The sequence below is a fragment of the Simochromis diagramma genome, unplaced genomic scaffold (assembly GCF_900408965.1).
Source record: "Simochromis diagramma unplaced genomic scaffold, fSimDia1.1 OVJJ01000284.1, whole genome shotgun sequence".
NCBI lineage: Eukaryota > Metazoa > Chordata > Actinopteri > Cichliformes > Cichlidae > Simochromis > Simochromis diagramma.
Window position 1 is genome coordinate 2,557,040 of NW_024386871.1, and position 21,414 is coordinate 2,578,453.

At 38.6% G+C, this 21,414-nt stretch overlaps 1 protein-coding gene across 2 annotated transcripts in view; it reads left to right on the forward strand.

Moving 5' to 3' along the window:
* si:ch73-72b7.1 (netrin receptor UNC5C) overlaps positions 1-21,132 on the forward strand; it is a 180,307-nt gene extending 159,175 nt beyond the window's left edge. For both annotated transcript variants that reach the window (XM_040031617.1, XM_040031618.1), the window contains 9 exons: positions 2,470-2,687; positions 4,143-4,278; positions 4,844-4,931; positions 7,952-8,120; positions 10,493-10,726; positions 12,270-12,419; positions 12,659-12,823; positions 15,884-16,062; positions 18,257-21,132. In XM_040031617.1, the coding sequence (XP_039887551.1) occupies positions 2,470-2,687; positions 4,143-4,278; positions 4,844-4,931; positions 7,952-8,120; positions 10,493-10,726; positions 12,270-12,419; positions 12,659-12,823; positions 15,884-16,062; positions 18,257-18,419 (1,502 nt within the window). In that variant the 3' untranslated portion in view covers positions 18,420-21,132. The remainder of the gene's footprint in view (positions 1-2,469; positions 2,688-4,142; positions 4,279-4,843; positions 4,932-7,951; positions 8,121-10,492; positions 10,727-12,269; positions 12,420-12,658; positions 12,824-15,883; positions 16,063-18,256) is intronic.
* Positions 21,133-21,414: the final 282 nt, after the last annotated feature.

The window sequence follows — 21,414 nt, forward strand, 5'->3', positions numbered from 1 at the left end:
TCATATGAAAAGCATTTTTGAAAAGGGTTACATTTGCAAATATTTCAGGGTGTTCTTTAACAGTGTGTTCATTTGTGGCCGAACATTAACATTGAAACCATAGTGTGCATGATGAGGGTGTGCAGTGCTAATTGGTTAACAGTGAGCAAAAATGGTTGTGCATGACTGCGCATGTGTGTGTGGACAGGAGAAGAGTAAACTTGTTCCTATGTGTAGAGACAGTGTGACATTTTATCAGTAAAACATTAGGATGCATGTCACTCTGTGTTGAGGGACCATTTCCGATTACAATTAATGAAGAATTATGTCCCAGCGTGTTTCTCTCTCTCTCTCTCTCTCTCTCTCTGACTCTCTCGCTCTCTCGCTCTCTCTCTCTCTGGCTTTCTGTTAGTTGTTAATTAAATTTCAGCAGGGATGATTTGGCAGGAATACCCGCTGGCTTTAAGGGTAAACAGCCTGGTGATAGAGAAAGGAAGAGAGTAATAGGCAACAGATGTGTGTGTGTGCGCGTGTGTTCGTGCATATATGTTAGTGGTGGTGGTGGGGGGTGACAATGAAGGAAATTTAAAATTAGAATGGATGGACTCTCAGAGAGAACAACAGGTTTTCAGGGTCTGAGCCCAAAAAAATAATCGGGATTTGTTCCTTAATAGGTAACTGGTCTTCTTGTGATCTCAGTCCCAATTAAATCTTGAATATTTGCAGAATTTTCTGAGAGGGGTTTGTGTAGAAGTAAGCTCTGTTGTGCTTCTGCCCTTAGGGTAGCTTCTGTGCTTCTAACGTGGTTATAGCAAGATGGTTCTACAGAACTGTTACAGGGCTGCTCGAAGCACATTCACTTGAATGGCTTTGGTGAAGTTTAAGTAAATGTCCGTCAGCAGAACTATCTAAAAGAACTGAGGCTAACATTCTAGCAGACAAAACATTACTGTTACTGTGAGTGATATCAAAGCATTTGTAATTACTTAACTATTAATTTTGTGATTAAAAAAACAATAGGTCAGTACTGTATGGATCCTAAAGAAGCCATGCGTGAACCTGCTGTTGCTGTGGTGGTTATAGCTATAATTCAGTGTCTCATGCACTTTTATTACCATACAGTATTGATGTAGTGTGCATGAACCTTTTCACAATAAGCACAACAGGAAATCAACAGGAGAGCCTTACCTATCCTTCCCATGTATAGTGCATGTGTCACATGTTTATGGTGTGTATCAGTATGCGCTTTATAGTGTTCGTGTTGTTGGTACACAAGGCACATTTGCATGTGCGAGTGCTTTTGTAGTACCAACCTGTGACAATGCACTAGTGTTTTATTTATGACAGTGCTTCTGTGTGTAAGTGGGCTGCTTGTTTGCTTGCAATACATCAAAAGAGTCAAGATTCCTCCATTAGCATACGTCAGCTGTGCCAGCTTAAGAAAGAGCAGGGTAAAAACTTCAGGATATACAAAGACTCTAACACGTTTTGCAGCCTCAGATCAAACTATACAAGTCAAAGGATAGGTTTTTTTTTTTTATTCATTTGAATTTTACTGATTAGAAGTGACAGACTTCTAACTTTTTAAATATAGTGTGTTAAACAGTTACTTTGTTTATGGGAGACTTTGTAACTTACTACATCTACAATGAAAGATGTAGTAAATCAGAAGCGTGTGATGACTAATGACATGAAAAACAAATGAGAGGCTCTGAATGTTATTCAAAGATCAAAGTGCCTTTGGCCTGAATTATGATTGAAATGACAGCATTCAGTGTATTTTCAAAAGTAACATAGTCTGATGATTTTAATAATGTCATAAAAAATTGTTCATATAGTGTATCATCACATAAATGTATATTATGTATTATACCTATTCCAAATAGTGGAAAATAGATACATGGATGAGTATTAACACAAGTTGAATGTCACTCTGTTTGCTATTTATTTATGAGACATGGTGATGTTTTGAAAAATACTCACTAATGTTATTTCAGTTTGGAAGAAAGTAGACTCTGATGAGAGTTTTAAGAGCTTATAGCACAGCTTGAAACTGAACTGTTGTGTTATGAGATAGTTTTGATAATACACATGTTTAACTCCTGGAGATTTGAGTGTTTTTTGAGGTGAAGTAGAAGTCTCTTGCTCTCTCTGTCTCTCTGTTCAGCAGCCATGACTAGTCCTTCATGCAGACAGGTCATGCCCCCATGTACAGCAATGTATTATCCCAGACACTGATAGCTTATCAGCAGCCTTGACTGACTCTTCTTCCTCCCCCTTTTTCCTTCTCACTGATCTTGCTACAACTTCTACACATCTGTCCCCAGCTTCACGCACGCACGCACGCACACACACACACACACACACTGCACTATACAACACCATAGATTTACTTTAGCTGGTCTGTCTTTTGCCTGAACCGCTCTGATATCACGTTGTAAATTCTCTCGTGCTTCTGTCTCTCTTCTTGTGTCAATGTTACCCCTCTAGCTGATTTGCTGACTGCTCCGCCAGACTTAACAAATGCAGCTGCCATGTATCGGGGTCCAGTCTATGCTCTTCATGATGTTTCAGACAAAATTCCAATGACCAACTCTCCTCTCCTGGATCCTCTTCCCAACTTGAAGATCAAAGTGTACAACTCTTCTGGACTGGTCACACCTCAGGATGACCTCGGAGGAGACTTTACGTCTAAACTGTCTCCTAAGGTAGTGTTACCCAACACTAATATCCTTGAGCTTGTATCTTTTTTTCTGCTTGAAAGCACTTTGTGTGATCACAGTAGGCTATTGCCTCCTGTCTGTATTTAATCTGCAAGAGCAGTGTGAGAGATTCTACAGCACAGCACAGCTGCGCATGTCTTCCCAGTCACATGAAGACACTACACACCATTAGTATACATGCGGCTAAGTGCCCCACTTTCCCTCCCTGCTCTGTCAAATACATGGCATGCATACTAGAGTCAGTTGTCACAAATACAGATGAAACCGCTCAGTTTCATCACAGCACCTGTCCTCAGGCAGTACGAGGGCTGAACTCTCCATCTTTGAACTCTACAGATCAGTTGCTACCTTTTGATGATTTTATGTTTCTTTTTTTTGTTTTTTTATAATTGATCGCATGCTGTGTCTAATGACTGACCTTGCCAAGGTAATTTGTGGATTTTTTTATTATTTATTTTCTTTGTTTATAGGCTGATGTGTTCATCCTTAGTTTAGCGACGTTAGTTCTTCTCAACTTTGTGTGATGCTGGAGTAAAACAGTGAATATCAAATCCTTCATTTACATTTCACCCTGAGGTGATCATGCATCGCCCCCATCCCCAGGCAGATGGAGGTCTTACCTGTGGCATCATAATGAACAGAAAAGGAACTTATGCAAGTAAAAAGCATAATTGATCAATAAAGTCAAATTTTAGAAGAAAAGGGACCGATTACAGTTCCATTGTAATTCTTGTCCTGACAAAAATAAAAATGAGATTGACACAGTGAAGCTTCTCTGGACTTTCATGAGATTTTTGCTTTTTCTTTGTTTTGTTTTGTTTTTGCTTTAGGCTACATATTTAATGTGATCCGACGCGAGGTCTTTCAGAGGAATTCAATCCTTTAAACCGCATTGCATTCTTTTTCTCCTTATGCATTTTTGAACCTCATTCTCCCTTATCGCTTTAAGCTTTTGCATATTGCTTTTATGCATAACGGTGGACAATGCCTGCCCACATAAAAGGTCTATTAAAAAAAGATACTTATTACATGGTTACTCTAACATTGTTTGCAGAAAGAGTCACGCATCTATTCAAGTTCTTCTTGTTTAAAAGACGTGTAACAGAGCTTTCAAATGTGAATGTAGCTCTGCTGATTTGTAAGTGTGTACAGTGTGCATCTTCTTCCTGTGCTGCTGTGGGTTTTCTCTGGGAGCTTTGGTTTCCATCTACAGGCCTAGGACACGCATGTTAGCTTGAGCTCTTGGGTATGAGATAAACAAAACACTTAAAGTGCACAGGATAAAGCACTGTAAATGTTGCTGGTACTATAAAGTGCTTTGAGTGGCTGGTAAGACTAGAAGATACTATATAAATGCCAGGCCAATTTGAATAGCATGTGTCATATACAATACTGTAATGTTTTGTTAAAATCACTGTTACTGTTCTTTTATCAACATAGGTAACTCAGTCCCTGTTGGATAACAGTGACACCATGAACCTTCGCAATCAGAGCTTGGCCCGAACACGAGATCCTTCCTGTACTGCTCATGGATCCTTCAACAGCCAAGGAGGACACCTCATTGTACCCAACTCTGGTAAACATCCCACAAGTGTTTAACAGCAAAAATGGTTCCTGTGCAGTGACAAGACAGCAAACAGGGAGAGTTGTATCATTTTTCTTGCTGATTAGTAACAGTAATCAGTAACAGCGATCACAGTAAAGTTAAGAATATGTGGCAATGTTTGTTTTAGTGATTTATTCAGATATATTTCCTCTACTGGCCTCTGACTTCATTAGATACTTAAGCGTGTAAGTACATTTGTTGATACTGTTGCAGTCAGATTCATATGATTTAGTGATGAACCAAGATTTTAAAGGAAAAAAAGAATGAAGGAAAGCAGCAGCTGTATTAAGGTAAAAATGTGTTGTGTGACCTGTTGATGAAAAGCAGCTTTCAAAGGCTGTGAAATATTGCATTGTAATGGAGTATTTAAGACAAGGTTTTACATGGGTTGCCTTTAAAAAGATTATCATTATGATTCATTACTTAATAAAGTGATGATGGGTTTCACATTCAGTAATTCAGTTGTGCATGGTGAAATTGATAAATCCAGTGATGAAACTCATTCATTCTGCTTCCTCTGTCCTTCCTCCTGCAGGAGTCAGTTTGTTGGTTCCAGCGGGTGCTGTTCCTCAGGGCAGGGTGTATGAAATGTATGTGACTGTGCACAGGAAGGATAGCTTGAGGTAGGTTTTGTCTCTCTTTCCCCATTTTCTTTTCTTTTATGTGGCTGTTTCCTTTCAATTGTTCCCTGCTGTCCTTATTTTTCTCTTCATCTCTGCATCTCCCTCTGTGTCCTTTTTTGTTGGTTTGTTTGTTTGTTTCCTTTGTCTGTACTTCTCTGCCTCTGCCCAGATCAGTGTAGCTGTTTGTATGGCGGTGTGAGGAAGCTTTCATAGTGTGACACAGACTTACAATCTATAAGAAAGGGATATATTATAGTGCATTCACATATACCTTTTTTGTGATTCATTCAGCAGAGGTCAGTTGGTGGCACAATGCATATTATAATACCAGAATTAGAGTTAAGTTAAGCAGATTAAAATGGAATATTTGACACATTAATTACTACCGACTTAACATCCTAATCTGTACACTAATCCATTAAATTTACATTGTTAATCAGGTTTTGATTCAGGACTATATTTAAATGTAAGGCTCTTAAGATTCATTACTTTGAAATATGCCAAACTACAGCAGACCGTTGTGCGACCAACTGATTGGTTTTAACTTCATGCTACATTATAAAGCCAAAGAACAGAGCTTTTGAAACCGTATGTAGAGAGATCACTGCAACGACTGTAACTAACAGATTAGTGGTTATTTTTGAGAATGCTTTAATCTTGTTACATGTTCTATAACCCTCCCCCCTCCCAAAAAAGTATATACATCATGTAGGTCGCTCTCTCTTTGTTAAAGTGACAAGGCACACTGATTTTGATTCGGTTAAAAATTGATGTTCACCTTGGAATCAATACGGAGCAAAATCCATTCATATTTACTTGAAGGGGTTTTTAAAATGGGAATCTTAAAACCTGGATAAATACAACCAAGAGGGTCCAAATGACTATGGACAATGGAAAGACACAGTTTGAGTCATGTATGTTGTTCCATGCACTCATTTTACAGTCTCTTCAATCAGCAGCAGTCAATAAGAATTAGGCCCCGTGCAACATGCTGCAGTATTTCTAAGAGTCGAACATGTTTTCAGCCCTCTGTGTTTACACAGAACATCACATAGCTACGTTTACTTACCTCAGCAACCCTTGCCTAAGGTGTCAGATTAACAACAAACAAAAGTCAAAGCATCTCTTGTTGTATTTGCAAGATAAAGGATACAGAACATCATAAATCAATAAAGCTGTAATTCATTAAGGGGTGACCTCAGCATTAGGTAGTTAAAAGGGTGCTATAGTTTCACTCCCACTGTTTTTATCTTTGTTTTTTCTACCCATGTGAACCCTTTATGAGTCAATAATGAGCCCCAGCAGCTGAATCGATAACACTGCTAAGGATTAGCTCTCCCTTGACACAAGGTGGGCTGAAAAAAAAAAAACAACAGAAGAAAAACATTGTTAATATTTAGATCTATCTCCTCTATCTGTATGGCCTCATTCACAGTCAATATATGGCTTCGGGAAGATGAGGGATAATGGATCGTACTGGCATTTGACTTGTATATTTTTTGTGTTTACTGCGAGTGTTGTTTAAGTATCTGGTTTCAATTTTCAATTTACAAATGAGACTGCTATGTATGATCTTGTGGATGTTGAAGTTTTCTGCTGCAGTACTGAGTCATACATTAGTTAGTGAGTGCTTGAGGTTCCAACATTTAGATGTATAAAAAGCACAAGAGTGCATGATTAGTAGCCTTTTATTTTCTGCCCCGTGAGCTGCAAGCTATTGAATCCAACTGAGGCTGACTATACAAATCATTCTCCAATAGAGTTTGTTCTTGCTCTGTTTTTCTTCTGTTCTCTAAGTTGCAAAGGTAATCTATTCCCCTCACACGTAAATGTCCAGCTTTGTACTAGTGCATCTCAAAAAATTAGAATATTGTGGGAAACTTGTTTTTTTCTTTTTTCCAAATTCAGCTGAAAAGGTAAACAGACGTTTTTAATGATAATGATGGCTTATAGCATGAAAATCAGAAACCTGGTATCTAATATTATTAGATTATTTTCTATGATCAATCAAAAAAGCATTTACAATACACATGTCCAATTCTGAAAAGTATTTTAGTCTACACTGCTTTAACACAAATTACTGCATTACTGCTTGTGGCATGTAGGCAGTCAGTTTGTGGCCCTGCTGAAGTGTCATTGAGGGTGCTTTGATAGTAACCTTTCACTTATCTGGGTTTTTTATTTAAGCGCATTGTCATCGTTTTGACAATACTCCATAGATTATTTATGGAGTTCAGGTCAGGTGTATCGGCTGGCCAATCAAGCACTGTAATAATACGGTGAGTTGGTAGTAGTTTTGACAGTGTGTGCAGGTGCCAAGTCATGCTGCAAAAGGAAATCGGCTAAGCTTGTCAGCAGATGGCAGCATGAAGTGCTCTAAAGCCTCTGAGTAGATGCCTCAGTCCTCTCCTTGTGAAGCTCTCCCAAGTTCTCGAATTGACTTTTCTTGACAATCCTCTCAAGACTACGGTGATCCTTGTTGCTTGTGCACCTTTTCCTTCCAGTCAACTTTCCATTAACACACTTCGATGCAGCGCTCTGCAAACAGACAGCCTTTTCAGCAGTGACCCTCCTTATGGACAGTGTCGATAATCACCTTCGGGAGAATTGTCAAGTCAGCAAGCTTCCCCAGAATTATGGTTGTGAGTACGCAGTTAGACAGAGAGATGCACGGTGTTTAAACTGACTGAATAGTAATTTTCTCAAAATTACGTAATCCAAAATTTTGAGATACTAGTTTTCCAATTTTTGTGAGCAAAAAAAGGCTTAAAATATTTCTCTTTATCCACAATGAATATGGACTATTTAAGGGTATCAATATATTAAGATTAGAATAGAATTAGAGTATATGAAGATTCTTTAGTTGTCCAAAATATTAACAAGGTAAAAACAAAACACAGACCTGAAGGGAACCAATTTAGCTTTGTGCGATTGAAGTTCGCAGTAGCTGGGATCCGACAGCGCAGCCCTCCTGTTGCTCTTTTCTGTCGTGTCACCTCAGTGTTATCTGTGTTTCCCAGACCCCCAGTAGAGGACATCCAGACAGTTCTTAGCCCAGTGGTGAGCTGTGGACCTCCAGGAGCCCTGCTGACCAGACCAGTGATTCTCACCATCCACCACTGCGCTGACAATGTCCAGGAAGACTGGCTCATACAGCTGAAGAATCAGCTGGCCATGGGAGAATGGGAGGTGAGCGTTCAGCTTTGTGTCCTTTTTGTTTGTGTGCACTATTTATGTTCCACTGTTTTTAGAGAGAGGCAACATACAGCTTTTGAAAAGAAAAGCTGTCGCTGTGTTGCCAGCTAATGAGAAATTGAAATTTCTGACGGATGTGAATACACAGAGATGCACGTGTACAGTAAAATTTTCTAAATGTGAAAAAGTCTGCAAATAATTGTTTACACAAAGTAATGGCAAACCTGCCCACAGCCATAACCAAGTAAGTGATATGCAGTCATTTGCACGGTACACACACAGCATATAGAGGAATAACCTGAATTACACATACACTCTGTGTATTCATTGAGCGAGAGAGAGGAAGAGATGGAGAGAAGGAGAGAAAATTTGGTAAACAGAAATTGCCTACAGGCTAGTAGACAAGCAGGGGGTTGAAGACTCCTATCAGAAGCAATTTGTTATGCTTCTGCCATCCTCCTCTTCTCTCATCTTTCTTCTTATGCTTCTATCTCTCCTTTTTTTCTATCCTTCTCTTCCTCTCTCCTCCCGTGTCTCTCAGCATGAAGTCTCTACCTCAGCAATCTACTGCGTGTGTCTGTGTGTGTGCGCATGTGTGCATCCTTGTGTGTGGGTGTGGGTGATAAGACTGTCTTGCAGCATCACTGTGTCTACAAGGCGCCCGTATGCTGTCTTCTGTTGCTTATCACAGCTCAACACAATGTCTTTGCACAATTAGCCATGCATAAGACTGTGTGTGTGTGTGTGTGTGTGTGTGTACACGTTTGTGCGTGTGAGAGTGAGAGAGATTCAGAGGAGAGGCTCAGTGCAGAGTGGTTAAAAAAAAAAACAAGAAAAATGAAAAGTGGAATTTCATCAGGAAGTCGATTTGTTTTTCTTTTATTGCAGTAGAACATCCATTTCCCATCACAAAGTTTTCCCCAAAAGAGTGAGAGGAAAGGTAATTGAATTCCCCTCATATCAGGGGGGAGCAGCCACAGTTGTGATTACCAGTAATAACAGATTCCTACCACACTGCTTCCTGACCTCTTTGTATTGATTCAGCTCATCTGTAGGAACACAACCCCGCATGAACTGTGATTCAATACTCAATATTTGTATCACACGTTAACGGAGTCACACAAGCAAACATGGATATCTGCACAACTAATTGCGGATCCAGTGGTCACATAATAAGAACACAGATAGCCTGTGCATCCTCCGTTAACCAAGAGAAACGCATGGATTTACCATAACTCAGGCTGCGACAGGGAACTGTAGAAACGATATGAGCTACAGCCAGCAGATATCCCACAGCGGGATTGGACACACTTCACAGACAACCTCTTTAACCAAGTCTCATCATTCTCCCGAAGTTCACACTGATGTACTTCTATAAGTATATACAGCAAATACACTTACAGTGTGCTAAAAAAGATTTATATTCTGTATTATATTCATGCGTGTTGGAAAAACCTTCTTTTTTTGTTGTTAAACTACAAGCAGTGCATCACATACTGTCTTTTTGCAAGTAACAACTCAACAATAATAACTGTGCTTTTTTTTACCTTTTAAAAATCCTCTAGAGTTAAGAAAACCTCTTAACTCAATTTGCATAAAAACAAAAACGGCAAACAAACCTGTTTATAGGAGCGGAATGCATTTGAAATAAACCGCAACCTTGCTTACTTATGGGCTGTTTGCATTAGTGGAAAAGCTTCCAAATGCAGGTGCTGTCAGGTTATGTTAACAGACAGGATGTGGCTTAATGCCCGTAAATTCTCAAATAAAGCCTGTACTCAAATAACAGCCAGCTTTTAACAATAGTGGTCTGTATGACCAAAAAAAAAAAAAAAGGTGGGAAAACAAGATTAACCAGACCATGGCTCACTTTGTAAATTCACTTTGCAAATAATCTACATTTTCATGGTCTCTTTAACAATACTCTGCTCTATATTGATCACATGTATTGTTTTAAGCCAAACACTGTTGTCACGCAGTTTTGCTCAACGTGATCCTACTGTGACATTTATCTCAGGTTTAATGCTGATTAAATCCACCGTTTTGCTAAGAAAAATTAAAAAAAGCTCTTCAGATGAGAAAGGAAATTATGCCTATGAATGTCTGGAGCAGTTTTAATATGAAACAGATTGAGCAAGTGTTAAGTTTGATTTGACAACAGCACCTATCGTGGATTTAATTTAAAAGGTGGCCTTTCTTAAATGAAAGAACTCTTTGATTGAGATGAGTAAAGGCTCACATGGTATTTCAACAGTACTGTGTTAAAGAACTTCCAACATTGCATTCACAGTCACCCGTCATAGGCACAAAATGGTACTGTGTATAAAAAACATTTTCTCCTTTCTTTTTGTATCTGGTTCCTGAAGGATGTGGTTGTAGTGGGAGAGGAAAACTTCACCACCCCCTGCTATGTGCAGATGGACTCAGAGGCATGCCACATTCTGACAGAGACACTGGGGACGTACTGCCTGGTGGGCCAGTCAATTGGCAAAGCAGCTGCCAAGAGGCTCAAGCTGGCTGTTTTTGGGCCCGTTTCCTGCACAACTTTGGACTATCACATCAGGGTCTATTGTCTGGATGATACTCAAGATGCACTCAAGGTAAAGAATTGAAGCTAAATAAATCCCAAGCCAAGTAGTATTTTTTCCACTTGTGTTTTAATAGACATATTAGATAAATAGAGTACGTATTCACCCCAGTGCCTTGAATAACACCGAAGGCATTTGATACTATCGGCTAAAAGTGTTGCTGCATTTATTAGTGCTGTGAGAGATTTAGCTCTCTCTTGGACTACCCATACTAAAATGCTTTCATGATAATTTACATTTGAAAAGAAATGTATACATAAGCATTTGAACAGAAAGGGCTTCACAGAGTCGTAAATAGAAGCTTCTGCAGCTCTTGTCTTCTGGAAATGAGCTAAGAAGGAGTAAACAACACAGGGTCAAGCAATGTCAAAGCAGCAGTGCTGCTGAATTCAAACAAATTCAAAGCACTGGAGGGACCATCTGATATGGGAGATTAACAGTGGTAATTTATGCATGCAATGTTAAGTCAAGTGTCAGTGGCACACAGCCATGCACACTCTTGCACAAACATAAAAAAACACTTAGTTTTACCAGTTCAAACAAGCAATTGTAGCTCTAATTGAGAGTTCAGGGGTGTGCTTTTCTTTTCCAATGATGAGGACTTTGTTTAGTATAATTGATAGGCTGGCTGGAGGAATTGATTATTTTGAAAAGGTTGTAGGAGGCATCAAAATTCAAACGGATAACTTAGTATAAACGAGTGCTTCTGTGTGTATTTTCAAGAGCCAATTAATATGGCTCAGATATAATTCTGTAGTATTCTCTTGGTGTGAACTTACCCAAAAATACATACAGATGTCTTTTTTATTAGGGTCAGTAAAAATCCCCACAAAATAAAAAATAACTTTGGTACTTTCGTAGTGTTTTCTTCCCTGCACAATTGGCTAAACAATAAATGGAGTGTGTCATTTTTATATTGAAATCAAACACAGTGCGTTGCAACAAACAATCCACAATAAGTACTTTGCTTCACCTTTAGATCTGGAGTGAGGTTGTCCTTTCTCATCCTTTGAAGCTAGACAGGCTTTATTGCTGAATTTAAAACTAGATGCAACAACCATCATAAAAGACGAAAATGTAATCATTTGTAATAGGTTTATTCTTTTAGTGTATTAAAGCCCAGAGTGTAAGCAATATGATACATTGAAGTCATCTTTTAATGCCAATAGAAGTAATTTAATTTTACCATATTGCATTAAAGATATGCTTCATTTCCTCATATCTCAAAACAGCAGTACATTGACTGGTGGGGCATTATTAATCAAGGGTTTTATTGAGCCTCTTAATGTGTCTTTTCAGTTCAGTGCGTTTAGCAAAGCAAAGCTTTGCTTAAAATCAGGACATACAAGCATGGAGATGTGTGATGATATCTCATTAAATCTTTAATGCATTTTAGATGTTTTATGGTGCCTTATGTGCAGTAATTTTGCAAATTAAATCAAAGGTCTTATACATTCGCTAATGTATGAAAATGGTCCAGTGAGTGAGATGAAGCAGAGGGAAACCTGGAGAGTAAATATAAAGTTGTTATTTCTTTATGTGGGGTTTTGTGTAGGAGGTTCTTCAGATGGAGACCCAGATGGGAGGAAAGCTTCTGGATGAGCCAAAGACGCTGAACTTTAAGGACAGCACACATAATCTGAGGCTGTCCATCCATGACGTGCCAAGCACACATTGGAAGAGCAAACTCATTGCAAAATATCAGGTAAGAAGGATGCACATGTAGATGCACTTTGAAATGTAACAATTCTATACAGGCACCAAAATCATTTATGACCTCAAATGGTCACAAAATTTACAAATGTGGAGAAAAGTCCACATTTCACATGCTAAAGTTATGTTTTTATTGTTAAATTCTGGAAAACAGTAGTACTGGTGCATTTACCTGGAAAAATGATTTTTGAAAAAACGTGTATTTATTTTCTACGTTTGTGCATGTTGTAGGAGATCCCGTTCTACCAGGTTTGGAGTGGCAGTCAGAGAACTCTTCACTGTACCTTCACCCTGGAGAGATTAAGTCCAGCCACCACAGAAATCAGCTGCAAACTGTGTGTACGGCAGGTAGAAGGAGAAGGACAGATCTTTCAGCTCAGCAACACATTGGAGGAGGTAAGCTTGTAGAAATTTACATATATATTGGGGGCGACTGTGTGCTGTCCACTAATCAGAATGTTGTTGGTTCGATCCCCATTCCCTACAATCTGCATGCCGCAGGGTAGGCTACCTGGGCAAGATACTAAACCTTAAAATTGCCCCGGATGTATCATGGGTTTACGTCGTAGTGTGTCTGTGTGTGCATCGCTTGAAGAAAGTGCTTCATTTAATTTAACATTTACATACATCAGAAGCGCTATAACACAGTTTATACTGCTTGCATGTGCAAGATAGCTGCAGACAGCAACATTAACTCCCACTGGCTAGGGATGAAATAAACTAATACATGCTGAAACATGCTGAATGAGTAATACAGAGAGAGAGACATTTCTTTCTACATCCTTGCTTCCTAACTTCTTCATTCTTGTACAAAAGGTCCTAAAGTCACTAAGTTTTTTCACTGTCTGTCAGACAGTCAGGGTTTCTGCTATGGTTCTGTGACTCTGTTCAATCATTCATACTAGGGTTAGAGGTCACACAACACAAGTTGAATAGCTCCTCTTTGATTTTGCTAGGCCATTTTACCATGAAGTCACTGAATGTATGCGTGTCTGTGTGTGAATGGCTTTGGTCGTAGGTCAGTCCATTCTTTTTAAATGTAACGGCTTCAAATTCTCCCATGGTGGTCAGGGTAATAGCACTGTGCTTTAAAAAAATGTTTCTCTTTTTTTGTAGATAAGGTAAAGTGGCTTAGAAGAATGGATGTTTCTCTTATTTTTCTTTTACTATTTGCTAAAGTACTTTTGGAATAGCGGGAAGAGTTCCACATGTTCAGTGTTCCTCAGCAGTACTTGCTGAGCACAACATTGTAAATGAGTGTAACCCAGAAAAGACATTTCTTTGAGGTTAATGAAAATGACACCATAGTGTAAAGAATATTTAAACATCAAATGATGAAAGAATAGTCATATTTCTCCATTTATAAAGGCAATACTGCCTAGATTCGCAGAAGCAGCCACACATCTATCAACCACCCTTGCATCACTTTTAAATCATCCAGTCCATACTATACCCAGCTGATAGCAGACTTCTAGGGCAATACTGAAATGAATATTTGACAGTTTCTTTTTTAAAAATCATTAAAAATATATAATTATAATCAACTTTGTGATCTAATTTGAAAAGTCTAAAAGTCACAGTTTCTGCTTGACAGATACTGATGTTTTTGATATAGTTAGGTCTGCAAGTTTTGGACAATGACACAGTTGTGTAAATTTGCACAGTGGATTTGATTTTGTGGCAACTGTGTGCTATTGCAACAGATTTAAAATTTTAGGTTGTGGTCCATTTGAAATAAGCCATTACATAACTGCTTTGATCTAACCTGGGTCACATTTGACAGCTGGAGCTAAACATCTAAGTACTTTAACTCCATGTCTGTTTGTGTGTGCTGCACATTAAGCAAAATGTTGTAGATCCTCAACAATGTTAAACAATGAAAAGCAAAGCAGATTTAAAGCATTATTTCAACAGAGATGTCCCGTTGCATCAGTCATTCAGTCTCCAGCAGCAGAGAGCTTTCTGCCATAAATTGAGGCTAAGTAGATGCAGTAAATAGTAATCATTCACATCAACAGTGGCTGTTGTTGTTTCCCTCTGCCAAGCAACATTCATTAGGCTGCTGCCTCCTTTCAACCCAGGAGTGGCAGATTAATGGGATGAAGGTTTAGAAAAGAGACAGGGATTGACATTGAGAGGAGAGAGTGCTCGGGAGCAGATTTTTGTGTTTGTTACACTCTTGCATTACTTAGGAGACACCAAATGTAATTGGTCACACCAAAGGCAAGCAGCAAATAGAGACAGCCAGGCAGAGATGTGGGTGAACTAGAAATATGATGGTTCTTACATAAATGCACATTTTCGTCTATAGAACCATCCCCATCCTGTGTCGCTATTGCAAAAGATGTACTGTATGAGTCTGGGGATACGACAACATTTCTCATAATGAATAACTTTTGTGCAAAAGTCTTGAGCCACCATTTCTTTCTGTTTGCTTCCAAGGAGGCAGAGCAACATCTCCAGGCTTTATTCAAGCCCAAACAGGCATCAGGGGAAGAAGCAGTGTTGTGACTAGACATAACAGACAAATTAGCAAAAAACAATTTTGAATTGTATCTTTAGGCACTTTGTCACTATCAGCCTGTCACAAAAACTCATTTCCCTCATTTCATTTGTTTAAACTCTGAAAAATGCCAACCAGTTTAACAGGCAGAAAATGGTATTTATGCACCAATAAGGTGATTCGCAAAAAAACTATTACCTGAAAATTTGGTGTGACTCGATGATGTACAGTTTGTCCTAAAAAAACTGAGGAAAGTAAAGAACAAAAGAAGTGGTAGGCCAAAAAACCAACAACAAATAGGACACACAGGACCTGAGAGATGCATCTGTCTTCCCAGTTGATTCCCCTGCTGTTCACTGAAACAGTCTCATCATGGGTTTTATGTAGTGGTGAAAGCAAATTTTAAATCTTTGCTTCAGATCATCATCAGCATGTGCAACTAGTGCTACAACTAGCGATGTCGGGGATCTTATCAAAACTGAAAACAGAAGAGTACCATCAGACATTGATTGACCCTCTATGCAGTATCAAGTGGAAGCATCTGATTGGCTTCATTTTTCAGCATGAGATTGATCCCAAATGCCGTGCCAATACACTGAAAGCATACCTGGATAGAGAAACACACAGTGGAACTCTGTCACTTATGGACTGGCCTCTTCAGAGCTCGGACCTCAACATTATTGAAGCAGCATGGCTAAAACATCTTGACTGGAACAAAAGACAGCCAACATCCAAAGAAGAGCTTTGAATCTTCTTCAGAATGCCAGGAAAACTATTCTTGAAGACTACTTAAAGAAATTACGAGAAAGCTTGCATAAGAGACTTCAAAATCTGTTGAAGAATAACGGTGGCCATACCAAATATTGACTTTCAAGCTTGCTGGAATTACACAAACAAAGAGAGAGCGGGAGCCTTTAAAATAACAACTGACCAGTTTCTTTCTGTCTTTTCAGGAGGTCCACTGTATAGACACATCCCTGATGGACCCTGCCAGTAACATTACAACTTTAGTGGGGCCCAACGCCTTTCGGATTCCTTTATCCATCAGACAGAAGTTGTGTGGAAGCCTGGATGCACCACAGACCAGAGGCAACGACTGGAGGATGCTGGCCCACAAACTCAACCTTGACAGGTGACACTTGGCATTTGTTTTATGGATGCTTCTCTTAGTTGTTTTACTTGATTTGAGTCCTCATTCAGGCTTAATAATAGCCTGTTTCATCTCTTCACCAGAAGAAAATCACAGAGAATCACTTGTTGCACTTCAGTAGAAATTAACTGATCAAGTCCTTGAACACCTTTCAGTATTTTGAAACTGCATCTCTTCAGAATCTCTCTTGGGCAAAGCAGCACTGCTGGACTCCTGATTAGTAAATTAAAAGGACATTTCCTCTTTGGATTTAACTCACAGGTAACATCCGCAGAAACTCTGTGTGCAGATGTGTGTCCTAATGATTTAGACTGGAGGTTCGTTTACCAGCAGCTACCGAAGCATAGCCAGATATTGAGAGGATAATTGGGCACAAGTGCACATCATTGTCCCAGCAGGCAGCCAGCTCATGAAGCAGTGTGTTGATGTGGGCACCAAATATTCCTCATCAGTGGGCGAAAAAGCTAGCCAAATTGTTGTTTACTTCCACATTTCCACTTAAAAAGGTACTCTTCAAAAGGACCACGATGAAAAGGTCTAACAAAGGAGTATCATCTTCTCTCCCCTCTGCTCTAGTGGCTGCTACGTCATTTCCATTTTACTTCTTAGTGTTACTCACGATCTGCGGTCACAGTCCTTATTCCTTACATAACCTTTTCATGTATATATAAATGATGAGACCTCAAATGTACCCACTCTGGCACGCGCAGAAACACTCAGAAAGTTTAGGAGTTTTGATCCAATGCAGTGAAATGGCTTTAAAACAAATGCTGGAAACTCACACAAAAAAGAAAAGGCCAATCTTAGCTGTCGAGTTCATTTAACAGCAGGATACTCCTTATCGCATACTGCAGGCAGATGGAGTCTGACGCAGAACATGAAACAAAGGGAAACAAAGTTGGAGAGAAAGTAATAGGAATTTATTTATTAGACGTTTTGAACGAGAGAACTGTGAAAAATTAAGAAAGTCTATAAGAAGAGAAACCGATTAAAATGAGGAGTATGGGGATGAAGGGATGTTTGTGGTTGCATTTAAACAGCACCAAAGCTCGCCAGAGTATGCCAACAGTACAATCACAGGATTTACAGAAGAACAAAAAGCTTCGGTTTTACCCCGTGAAGCTCAATCTCTGGCTTTTGCACTTCAAAGAAGAAATTGAGATTTTTGTCACAGATGTCTCAGACTTTTCCTCTGCAGCCACTGTGTACTTTGACTCGCCACGGTTTAGTTCTAATGCAATAACATTTTCTTCCCCCACATTTGTCTAAAATATTTTGAAGTGAACATGGGTAATAAAAATGTCCAAAAAATAAGGAAATTAACCTGTCAAATTTCATTTATGCTTCCTTACACCACAGCTGATAGCAAATGCTATACTATAGAGGACCCGATAAAGTGTATTTCTTTATAGTAAGTTCTTCTGTCTGTCTGTGCTGCTTTATTGTGCGATAGTCTCAAGTCTTGAAGAGGGAAATAATTCATCACCTTGTTAAATAGAAGTTTCAGAATGTTTTATATTATATGTTATGCACTTAGAATTTCACATTAAAACGCTATTTTGTTTTTTCATCACACATCCCACATGGGCTGATAAAATAATCAGCATCAATCATTACATATTATGCATGCTGTATAAGCTGTCCTGCTTTTGGCCAAAATGTACCGTCTCATGAATGTTGATGGGTTGATTGGTCATTGCAGACTAGGTCAAGTGTAATGTTTCTGTTTTACAATGTGAATCATGGAAAATGGTTCAGCTAAAGAAAAATGGTCATTCCATATTTTATTTATTTATTTTTTACCTCTGTCTAAATATCAAAATTCATAATGACATTAACATCACTGTAGATAACATATGCTTGTTTTACTTTCTCCACATCTCACGTGTGCTTTCTCAATGAGGAGGGTCATCTAAACTGTCTGTACCGAGTGTCCAGCAAGTGACACATCTTTTAAAGTTTTGGATGAAATCTGTCTTAGCGATTAGACAATGAAGCCGTTCACGTCACACTGCTGAGTCATTCACTGCCCATGCTTTTCAGAGAGCAAATTTCAAATATTCCAATTTAATCTTTTAAAAATAATTTGGAATTGGAATTCATCTTTGTCTGTTGCATAATATTGACTTATCTATGCTTTGTCACTCACCCCCTCACTCCTTAATGTTCATTTCAGATACCTGAACTACTTTGCCACCAAGTCCAGTCCAACAGGCGTAATCCTGGATCTCTGGGAGGCCCAACATTTCCCTGATGGAGACCTAAATGAACTGGCCACTGTGCTGGAAGAAATGGGTCGCCACGACAGTAGCCTTGCCTCCATGACAGCGGAACATTGACGAAACACTGCAGTTACCATGACAATGGTAGAGGTCTGGAGATGATTACGCGTGAAGTGTCGATGGTTGATCCTGCAGCGAGGGCAACAAACCAATTAGCAACAGAAAAGTTGCCACTGTGGTGACTGAGCACCGATTAAATACCATGGTAATCATGCCGACATGGTAACAGATAGGAGAGGCACCTTAACTGCTGTGTGCTGGAACTATCTATGTATCTTTGTATGTGTATTTGCGAAATGTTGCAGTGTCGTATGTGACCGAAAGAGAGATAACCCTACCTATCTATCAGGAACACAGAAAAACATACACACGCCTAAAAAAAAAAAAAAAGAAAAAGAAAAAAAAAAGCTTGTCCATAGTAACACCGGTTGTTCTCTTGTTGTTACTTTAATATTGAACAAGGAGAAGCAAAGAACAAGAAGCAGCAGAGAGGTACTGACCTTGGAAACCTCTGTAGGAATGGAACAGAATCATAAGGGGAAAGAAGGTAAACTGATTACAGAAGAGTGGGAGAAGGTAGAGTGAGGAAACGGAGAGAGTGAGTTAGAGACTCTTAAGAAAGATGGGCGCAAACACAGAGCGAAGCTAAACTGATTACAAAAGAGAGGGAGGACATAAACATAAAATGATGGAAGCGATGGCAGGTGATCATCTGAACGGAAAACAGATAATGAGAGAGGGGGATAAAGAAGTGAGTCTTCTCTTGTGAGCCTCGGCTGTACATGTTTGCCAGTACAGTTTGTCGTCTTTATATCGTTTCTTAGGGAACGCTCTATGAATTCTGCTGTCCATATGTGTGGATCATTTCCTGATACAAGAATGAGTACAAAGTGACTGTCAATCAAGGGTCCTGACCAGAAACAAGCCAACAACAACTGTCCCCTTTGGGTTATTATCATAAAGATGGTTCCAATTTGATGTTGATTAAGATTAAGGCTTTTTTCAAAAATACCATCAAAATCTTTCAGGTCAGAGAAAAATGAACACAAAAGCAATTTGACTTGCTTCCAATGCCTCTAATGTTCTTTTCTTCTTTTTTTAATTCAAAAAGCCAGTCCAAAGATAATTATGCTGCTGAAGGATGCAAGAATAACTTCTTTTTTTAATAATCTTTTTTAAGGTAAGATTTCAAGATTTCATGTATGATAATCATATAATGATTATTAGGTAAAGCTCATCATCATGCACAGTACATTGCAGTAAAGCATCTAAGACTTTTATTTTGTTTTTATTTTATCATTGCTTTTTCACATTTTTAAAAAAATAAATAAATACATTAAAAAAAAAAAAACACGATCCAGACAGGAAAAACAGGAACGGCAAACTCAAAACTACAAGTGCATCTCAAACCACTGAGAGTCTCAACATAATCTGCACTAATGCTGCTTCTCTATTACTTAACAACCAGCAGTTGACCACAACCTCAAACCCAGAAGTGTCTCTTTTAGACTGTTGGGGCTTCTTTCTGGACAGACGGACAAAGCAAAAGAATAAATAAAAAAATGGGGGGGGGTGGAAAACATAACTTGATTTGATTGCAGGAATTATATGACAGTGAATTAAATGCAGCTCATCTACTACTAATATACCGATTTTAATCAATTATATTCAAGTTTCCTTCAGTTGTGTTATCTGCCATCAGGCCACATGTGGCATTTCATTTGTGATCGTCGCCATGACTTTGCTGGTCACTAGCACCATCCAGTGGCCTTTGATAAATAAGAGCATTTTAAGTGTTTTCATTTTTATTTTATTTTGATTGTGTAAATACATGCTTATCATTATGTTCATTCTAAAGACCTTTTATTACCACGTATTTTTGTTCATTGTTCATTATTATTTACATAAACTTTTTTTTGCCAGCTTTATTGTGTTTATATGTGTGACACTTATGAGGGGAATCTGCATCAGTTACTTGGCAGATAACATTCCAGTCATGGTGTATCTATGACAAAGTTACAATTTACAGGTAAAAATCATATAAAGGGAGTTATGTAACATGAAGTGTAATATATTTGTGTTTGCAGAACAACTTGCATAATTACAATTGGCCCTGAGAGGGGAAAAATTCAAAAACTGGACTTAGGTATTTCCGTTTTGAATTATGGAGAGACGCCATATGAAACTGAAGATCAGGTATGTAGAGGAGACAAAAAGGGAGGCAGAGGTCAAGTTTAACACTGGTACAAAAGGTCCAGTATTTACCTTGGGTCATGAGAGATTTTATCTTATAGCTGCCCGCTCAGGAGGAAACCTTGAGATATTGATTTTTCACAAAGATTTTCCTTTCTTTGTACAGTTGTTCAAATATGTGCCACTTTAAGATTCAGACCTCTTGTATCAGTGTAAAACCAGCTGTAAAAGTACGCGCGGTTTGATTTTGCGTAGCTCACAGCAAGAAAGGTGTACGGTTAACTGACAGAGTGGATGTTTTCAAATGGTGATGTCATATGTGAGGAAGTAAAAGGGATGGGAAACCTTATGAGGATAAAAGCCTAAAATATTTTAGTCATCAGCTGAAACAAACATGAACCCAAAGGTCATGACAATGCCTCTTTTATACAATTTGATCATCGACGTCACTGACAACTTTAAAGGCTGAATTCAGTCATACAACATCTATTTTTTTGAACTACGACATTAGGAATTGTTTTAAAAAAAAAAAAGAAAATAGCATAGCTCCACCTCAGATTTGAAGTGTACAGTTTACCAGAAGAATCGATTTTCTGTTAAAAAAGCAAAAGCGAGACAAGGGAGGTTTTCATGAGGAGAGCACGTGTAGGCCTCCAGGAGATGATCCTTCATGATGTGAAAATGAAGAAAGTAGTATTAAGATATCTAAGTATGTAAAAAAAAAAATAATATTTTCTATTTCCAGTGTGTACAGTTGTGTACTGTCAGCTATATTTGGCAAATTTCTGAATATGAAAAAGCAGTACAGTTAATAGTTTGTATGTTTGATTTTTTTAATTTAAGTTTTTCTTTTGTTCCT